A 9,213-nucleotide genomic window follows, 5' to 3' on the forward strand; every position below is an offset into this window, starting at 1 on the left:
TGATTATTGTTTATGGTGTAAGATAAATTCTTTTATTATTTTTTTATTTGCTTTATTATTTCTGTGTAACTAATTGTCCTAACACTATTTATTGAAAAGTGTAACCTTCCCCTCTAACCAGTTATTAGTTCTATAATAAATTAAATTTGCTAAATTGGAAAATCCAGAAGAAATGGATAAATTCCTGGACACATACACCCTCCGAAGAGTAAACCCTGGCCGGAACTTCCAATACTATGTGCAATAGGAGTGGCGAGACAGGGCATCCTTGTCTTGTGCTGGTTTTCAAAGGGAATGCTTCCAGTTTTTGCACATTCAGCATGACATTGGCTGTGGGTTTGTCATAAATACCTCTTATTATTTTGAGATGCATTCATTCCATCAATACCTAGTTTATTGAGAGTTTCAAGCATGAAGGGTTGTTGAATTTTGTCAAGGGCCTTTTCTGCATCTATTGAGATAATCTTGTGGTTTTGTCATTGGTTCTGTTTTTCCGATGGATTATGTTTATTGATTTGCATATGCTGAACCAGACTTGCATCCCAGGGATGAAGCCGACTTGATTGTGGTGGACAAGCTTTTTGATGAGCTGCTGGATTCGATTTGTCCAGTATTTTATTGAGGATTTTCTCATCAATATTTATCATGGAGATTGGCCTAAAATTTTCTTTTTTTGTTTTGTCTTTACTAGATTTTTGTATCAGGATGATGCTGGCCTGATAAAATGAGTGAGGGAGGATTTACTCTCTTTCTATTATTTGGAATAGTTTCAGAAGGAACGGTACCAGCTCCTCTTTGTACCTCTGATAGAATTTGGCTGTGAATTCATCTGGTCCTGGGCTTTTATTGGTTGGTAGGCTATTAATTGCTGCCTCAACTTCAGAACTTGCTGTTGGTCTTTTCAGGGATTTGACTTCTTATTGGTTTAGTCTTGGGAGGGTGTATGTGTCCAGGAATTTATCCATTTCTTCTGGATTTTTTAATTTAGCAAATTTAATTTATTATAGAACCAACAACTGGTTAAAGGGGAAGGTTAGACTTTTCAATAAATAGTGTTAGGACAATTAGTTACACAGAAATAATAAAGAAAATTAGACCCTATTTCAAATCATACACAATAATCAATTCCAGAATTAAGGTAAGTTAAAAACCTAAATGTGAAAGGTATAGCCATAAAACTCTTAGAAGACAATATAGAAAAATTTCCTTATATCTCATGGTAGGAAAGGATTACTTAAGTAAAAAAAAAAAATTAAGAAAAAAATGATAAATTTGACCTCAGTAGGATGAAGAAATAATGTTTATCAAAGGTCATAATAAATGACTGAAAAAATAAGCTACTGGTTGGTAAAGATATTTGTCCCAAATATAATTGACAATGAGATAACATCAGGAATATGCAGACCTAAAAATCAATAAGAAAAATTTTTAAAAGGTAACATGATTTTTTTCTAAACTGAGCATAGGCTGCAAGGACACTCATTGTAGGTTTCATATTTAATATTCATATTTTATATTTTTTCTGTGACATATTTTAATCTATTTATTTTAAAAACTATTTTTTAGAAACTACTTTTTTGTAAAGAGAAATAATCACCATGCAGTATGTTATGTACAATAACAAAACTACACTTAAATTGCCTCTGGTAACAGTGAAGACTACAACCTCCCCAGCCTGAGTGGGATGATAACAAGAAAGCTTCAGAAAACAGTTTCACTCAAGGTAGAGCCTCAAGAACAAGTAAGTAAATCATTTGGTAAAGAACATTCTGAACAATAGGAATAGAATGGCCTAGTCTAGGAATTCTGAAAAGGCATGGAGTTTTCAGGAAATTTAGGTAACTGGATATGGTTGAAATATAATACACTGGTAAGAAACGGGCAGGAGATACAGAGAAAAAACTAGGTGAGACAGATGACAGAGAATCTTTCATGCCAGCCAAAAAATGTGGACATTATAGTGTAACACAGAAAGTAATACACAACCATTTATGGATGTTCAACTGCAGAAAGACATAGTCAGATTTAGGTTTTAGATGAATCAGTGGCTACTGTGGGGAGAATGAACTAGAGGGATCAAGACTTGAGGAATGAAAAGCAGTTTGGGAATTAATCCAGAGTCCACGGAAGGGAAAGTTAAGACTTGCATGAAGGTTCGTTGCCCACCCTTGACTGGTGGGTAGGGAGTAAGGAGAAGAAGGAGTCAAGGATTACTCCCATGCTTTCAGCTTGAGCAATTCCAAGAAGAGTGGTGTCATTCAATAGAAAACATGGGAAGAGAGGGTGAGTAATGAGATGATGTGGTTTAGTTCAGCACATGTGAAATCTTGGACACCTACTGCAAAGGAGAAGACCAATTGACAGGAAAAAAACACCAGTACATTTTATGTGAGTTGGACAGACAGAGAAGGAAACTAGATGCCAGTAACAGTATGATCACAACGGTAAGTTTCAGAGTTTCCTATAATATATAATGGTATAAGATGACATATAATGATGTGATCTGGGCTCAGAATTGGCAGTTAGGGAGACAGGTTTTAATTCTATCTCTGTACAAGGTCAAAGTGAATTGTAAATAATAATAGCAAATCAAATTTATTGATCATGTGCTATGAACTATATGCTGTACATTATTCAAACACATGACAAATATCTCACTTCATTTAGCAAAGGTTATCATAAATGACTGAAAAAAAGTGATAAAAATAATTTCCATTTTGTGGAAATAAAAACTTCATTTAATTCCCTTGGAAATTCCAGAGGGTTGGAGAAGATACTGGTCTTGTTCACACCTGAACTCTTAGCATCTAGCTAACACATCTATAGGCATTTAATACATGCATAAAAAATACTTGTTACAGGAATAAATAATTTAATTAATGAATACCTCTTTATAAGAACCCTGAAAGTTGTGTATTATTTGAACCTTGAAAGTTATGCATTAAATAATAATATAAATGTTACTCATATTTCTCTAGAAATGAGAAAATTGAAATTTAAAGAGGTTTACTAAATCACTTTCTACTGTAGAACATTGCTAAGCATCCAGTCTTAACAAGTGTCTGAGAAAAACTCAGGCCAATGGATTTCTAGGTATGTCATAAGTAATGATCTGGCTTCTTTTGTTTGTTGTCCTATTTGACGGCGGTAATAGGAGTGATGAAGAAGACAATTCAAATGATTCAATTACCCTGGTAATGATTGGCATTTTGCATTTTATTTTATTTTTTTACATAGAGCTAACTTGTGATCTGGCTGCACATGTTCTAATGTAGCATTGTGGTAACTCCACCTCTAGTCTAATATGGTTGTAAAACGTATTGTGCTGTGGTGTTTTATTTATTTTGTTGTGTTTTATTTTATTGTCCCTAGTAATATAAACCATGGAAGGAAGACCAGTTGACGATATGTGTGTTTTTCCTTGATCCCAAAACTTTCTATAATGTCTCACGCTTAGGAAAAGATGCAGACAAGATGAAAACTTTAAGTCATTTAGGCTCAGAGTTATCAACACGTTTCAAGCAGATGAGATTGAGATCACTATTTACAAACTCTCTGGTTGTTAAAAGTAGTCTAGGGAGGATTGCTTATAGAAGTAATTAAATGTGTTGATTGGCTATTTACCAATGCCTACCTCAGTTCATTTATGGTTTGACACTTTGTTGAGCCCCCAGTCCAAAGAGACTCCTATAAACAGCATCTCTCTCATTTTACTCTTATTTGCCAAACTTCAGTGTAAATAGAGACCATAGGGCATCATTAACACATCTGCTCTTTTGTGTTGATCATGATGGAACATAATTTCACACTAGAAGTCACTGGGGAAGTAGGTGTACTTAGTGGAGATAGGAAAACATTTATCATGAAACTTTATTTGAGGAACCAAATACCTGGGGAATTCTCAGACTATTAAGCAAAGACCAAATGTAAACCTGAGAAAGAAAACTTTAGCTGATGCAAGAAAAGCAAGACAGTGACCCGTACCTTAGTTTATCTACTTATTTGATGTAGATGTTTATAGATTTGGCACATGAGCAAAGCAAGGAGTTTCTCATCTGGAAGATAACAGAAGTCTCAGGAAAACCATCTAACTAACATCACGTCTCAGCCCTGGTTGGCTGATACAGGAAATCCTTAATTAAATACTCATTTGGTATTCCCTTAATAAGTAATTTCAAATATTAAAATTACAAGTATGCTGCATACATCGAATAAGTTAAGCTCCTCTGTCAAGAGAGAATAATACAGAACAAGGCCAACGTTTTTCTTAGTAGCAACAAGTTGCCTGTGTTTGGCTGTTGCCTTTGTCACCAGTCTCCAGTGGATTGCGACTGTGGGTTGTTAGGAGTCCCTGTGCCTTTACTTTCCTTGATGATTGGCGCTGATCATAGTCTCTCTGGTCCTCCTCAAGCCCACTATAAGACCTTGTTGCCCAATACCCCTTTCTTGCCCCTAGGGTTATTGAAAAGCTGGAATAGTGCATTATGGTATTTCATTAATAAACATTTTTTAAAATTTGGGGGGACAAATATAGGTTTATCCAATACCTCCTATTATCACTATATTTTCATAACTGAAAAGAGTATATTAATCCTGGAAATTGAGTAAGGACATAATCTTAGACAACAAACAGTCTATTAAATTGAATAAGTTTTCCAATATGAAAAGCTCACCATATTATTTTGATTTTCTCACTTTACAACTACTTGTAAAAAGTCTGTCACAACCAATACTAAAATTCAGACTGAGGGGATTTGGGAGTCTTTGACTTAGACTATCAAGGTACCATTAGTTTGAGGAAATATTAAAACACCAAAATCTCAAGAACTAACTTTAGAAATAAAGTTTTTCCTTGCTGGTTTAAAAATGTTGCATTCTAATCAGCATAAAGAAAAGAAGTAAAATCCTTCTAGGTGTTTTCATGACTTCAGTAGCAAGTAAAAAGTAGAAATTCCATTTAATTTATATTATTTTATAAAACATTAGAAACAACTGGAATTGTTGACACTTCACAATAGAGAAGTGGTTAAAAATATATATTTGTATATCTGTGCAAAGTCACATTATACAGCCACAAAAAAGGATTACTCGTAGCTCAAACCTCAGCATCATGCATTATATTCAGTTAACAAATGTGCACACATGCCCCGACTCTGAAATAAAAGTTGAAAAATAAAAATATTAATATAAAATAAAGAATTTTATGTGATATAATCCTCACCAGGAAGTATACTATAAGTAACATTTTTTTAAAAAAATTCATTTGGTTTGTATATATTTTATTTTTATATTTTCCGTTATTTTTCAAATTTCTTAGAAGTATGAGAATCAGAAAAACATACTTTAAATATGAAAATCAAGATATTTAAGGATTGGTATATATATTAACAATATAAATAAATTATGTGTCAATAATTATTTAGCAGTAACATTTAATGTGTGTGCTTTTAGTTGATTTTACAAAAGACATATACATATATGTGACAAGGACATGTATAAATATATGACAAAATCATTCTAATTTGGATTCTCAAATTCAACACTATGATTTCCAACACTGAACAGCTGACTGAGGTACCACTATAAACTCATGGCAGTTCTTCTAAGGGCAGGAGAAGTTAAATAAAAGGTAGGCCCTTAAATGCTGGATTTGCAAAGCTCCAATAAGGTAGTAAGAATGGAAAAGATTATACCTACTATGTCCCAAATAGGAAATTACCTATAAGCATCGTAATTTAACTCACCATGCATACTTTGACTCAAGTAACTGATTTTAAAAATCCAGGTGGTTGGTGCATGGGGTTGGTTAGGTTGTGTTCATAAATATGATCATCAACTGATTTGCAAAACAGTAAAATATAATAATTCCACTAATTCTATTCCAAAAATAAATTACACCTGGATGAATCTTTTCGGAAAATTGTACCAAACAGAATCATCTTCAGTGCTTTTCTAAACCAGGGATAGAAAAATGCATAAACCATTGGATTAAATGTAGAGTTTAAGTAGCCAAACCAAATCAATACATCGTTCAAAGCAGGTGGAATAGTGTAGTGCAGAAAAGGGTCCATAACTGTACAGACAAAGAAAGGGCACCAGCACACTAGGAAAACTCCCATCACAATCCCCAGTGTCTTCGCAGCTTTCCTTTCTTTGCTCCGTGAAATTCCATTTTTCATTTCCAATCCAATTTGGAGCTTCTGATTGCCATCATTAATTGATCTTGCCTGCCCTTTAGCTATAAGATATATTCTGTAATAGACACATAACATAATAGATCCAGGTATGTAGAAAGAAGTCATGAAGGCCAGTACCCCAGATATTTTGCTAAAGAAGACAGAGCAACCTCCTCTGCAGTGAACATGTTTGTAATATATGTCTTCAGCTCCTTTGAAGTTTAGCTCCAGAAAGATCATTCCAAATGCAAAAATAGCGGGGACACTCCAACTAATGACGATCATCACACAGATAACCATGATATTGATCCTGACTTTATATCTCAATGGGTCACACACAGCATAGTAGCGGTCAATGGAGATGAAAGACAAGTGGAAAATGGATGCTGAGCTCAGCATAATGTCGGTGCTGGTGTGAATTTTACAGAAGACTTCTCCAAAATACCAACAGTGCTCAATAGATCTCACCATGCTGTAAGGCATGACCAAGCACCCCAGAAGAAAGTCCACAGTGGCCATGGAATGAATGAGCCAATTAGTCGGAGTATGGAGTTGCTTGAAGTGTGATATAGAAATAATAACTATCAGATTGCCAACCAGTGTGGTCAGAATTATGAGCACCATTAAACTGTACAGGGAAGCACGGACATCATTTGACCAGTTGTTTTTCACACAGGAAATATTAACTATATTGTGGCAAAAGGGCATCATTCCAGAGGGCTATCAACCAGTTTACTTTTCCCTTTGTGTGTTGAGTAACCTTTTTTCCAAATTCATCATCAAGTTACAGTGCCTTTTCTTTTTTATTTTTTATTTGCACATACCTTTCCCAGAATCCTAGGAGAAAAAAAAAAGAGTAAATAATTAGCAATTTGATTTCTCGCACTTCTAACACATTTACCTATTACTTTCTGTTGAAGAATAGTTATTTTGGAAGGAACTTTATTTCCAAGTTCCATTCAATAGTTCAGCACAGCAATTTTCTTTTAAAACTTTTACCTGGAGCTGGACATTGTTCTAGAAATACAAAGCTAAATTATTAGGTTGAACTATATGAAACTGCCACATTTGTAGAGCAGAGAAGATCAAATGATAATGATCACACATCTGAATATATGGAAACAATCTGTGTCCACAGGAAGCCAGTCTAGGGGGAGACTTACATAGAAAAAAATTGCCAGAAAATTTGGAAGTAAAATTTTTTTATGAAAAATAAAAGAAGTGTTTTAAATGTGCCTCTTTTGCAGAATTAATACGCACTAGTGCCCACTTTTGCATTTGGTCATACATAAGTTATACATTTCTTATTTTATAATTAATTATAATAAAATAAGCATACATATCTTTATTTCCAGCTTGCAAAGTACTTCTACATATATTCCATGCATTATTTCAGTTACCGTTTCACTTGAAATTTATAATACCAACATCATTTTTTGTACAGAAGACACGACATGCTTTATTAACGTCATTTTACTGTAAAGAAATTAAAGTTTAATTCACAAAATTATTAAAGCTTGAATATGAGCTGTGGTCTCAATTACTAGTCCATTTTCTTTTATATCAGTCCAGTCTTCCTCTGCATTGCAGAGAGAACCAACGTGAGATAAATTTTAAAAGATTAAGCTTTAAATTTTCATATAAGAATGTATGCTGTCTTAAGTAATGGCACCTACTAGTGAAGTATGATATTGTGGTCCCACTTATTAAAGATGTTTGATATACAGACTAAAGTCTATTGTAAGAAGTGAAGTGGCACGGCACAAGGAGCACTGAGGTGAGAGCCCCTGGAAGCTGTTTCCATATGGGCTGTGGGCAAGGCATACGATCTCTTTATTTTTTAAGTTCTGAAACTCAATAAATCCCAACTTATAAAACAGGTAAAAGAAATTATTACAACGAGAAGGGATCTTCTACTAGGCCCCCTCTTCTTGTACTTCACTCAAGAACCTCAAAGCTCCAAGGGACTCAGTTGGAAACTTTCCCTTTTGTTTCTATATGACCTTTTAATTCTGAGCTAAATCCTAGAACTTGGACTTACACACACACATGCATGTGCATACACACGTACACACACACATATGTAACATATACACAGACATGTACATGCATATATATTCAGAGAGAAAGCAGAGAGACAGAGAGAAAGAGAGAGAAAGGAAGAAAGAAAAAGAAAAGGGGAAGAAAGAAGGAAGTGAGGTAGGGAGGGAGGTAGGGAGAAAGAAAGAATGAAAAAAGAAAGAAGAAAAAGAAAGAAAGGAAGAGAGAAAGAGAAAAAAGGGAGAAAGAAAGGAAGGGAGAAAGAAAAAGAAAGAGAAAGAAAAAAGAAATAAAGAAAGGAGAAAAAAGAAAAAGAAAGAAGGAAGAAAGAAAAAGAAAGGAGAAAAAAGAGAAAGAAAAGAAAGAAAGGAGAGAAAAAAGGAAAGAAAGAAAGAAAGAGAAAAAAAAGAAAGGAAGGAGAGGAGGAAGAGCTTGAGGAAAGAGTATAAATTTCTAGCAATGAAGTCCTACAGTCTATCACTTTGGTATGCGAATGCTACAAAATAGCAACAATTCCTAGAATTCCAGGAGTCTGCCTTCCTTTTTATCTTCTCCCCCTTCCCTCTATGCTGATGGTTTAGAATGAGAGAAATGCAATATTTAGGTATGAAAATGTATATTTTAGTATATTTGAAATACTTCTCCCCTAATCTCCTTTGGTCTTCTATTCCCAGAAGGAAACATATTTATGACAAATAAATCTGTAAGATTTATTTAAAAAGACACCCAGGTTCATTCCATTATAGAAGCTAAACAGCAAACAAGAACTGTTATTTAAACTAAGCAATATTTGAATTATGATTAACATTTCACTAAAACAATGATGGATTTCTTACTATGAAATTTAAGTTTGCATTTAACTAACTCAATCAGTTAAGTTATACATTTTCTAGTTAGACTTTTCCCCCACTATTTCCATCTCTTTTCCTTCTTTCTTTTACTTATTTGTTGACTCACTAAAGGAACCATGCAACACTAAAAATCACTGTTTAGAAGC

At 34.0% G+C, this 9,213-nt stretch overlaps 1 protein-coding gene across 1 annotated transcript; it reads right to left on the reverse strand.

The window, feature by feature from the left end:
• Nucleotides 1-5,362: 5,362 nt before the first annotated feature.
• On the reverse strand, nt 5,363-7,292 carry TAAR1 (trace amine associated receptor 1). The gene has a single exon (XM_017500616.2). The coding sequence runs from the start codon at nt 6,885-6,887 to the stop codon at nt 5,877-5,879; it is 1,011 nt and encodes a 336-aa protein (XP_017356105.1). The 5' UTR covers nt 6,888-7,292; the 3' UTR covers nt 5,363-5,876.
• Between the last annotated feature and the right edge of the window lie 1,921 nt (nt 7,293-9,213).

Source organism: Cebus imitator, unplaced genomic scaffold, assembly GCF_001604975.1.
Source record: "Cebus imitator isolate Cc_AM_T3 unplaced genomic scaffold, Cebus_imitator-1.0 Scaffold267, whole genome shotgun sequence".
Taxonomy (NCBI): domain Eukaryota; kingdom Metazoa; phylum Chordata; class Mammalia; order Primates; family Cebidae; genus Cebus; species Cebus imitator.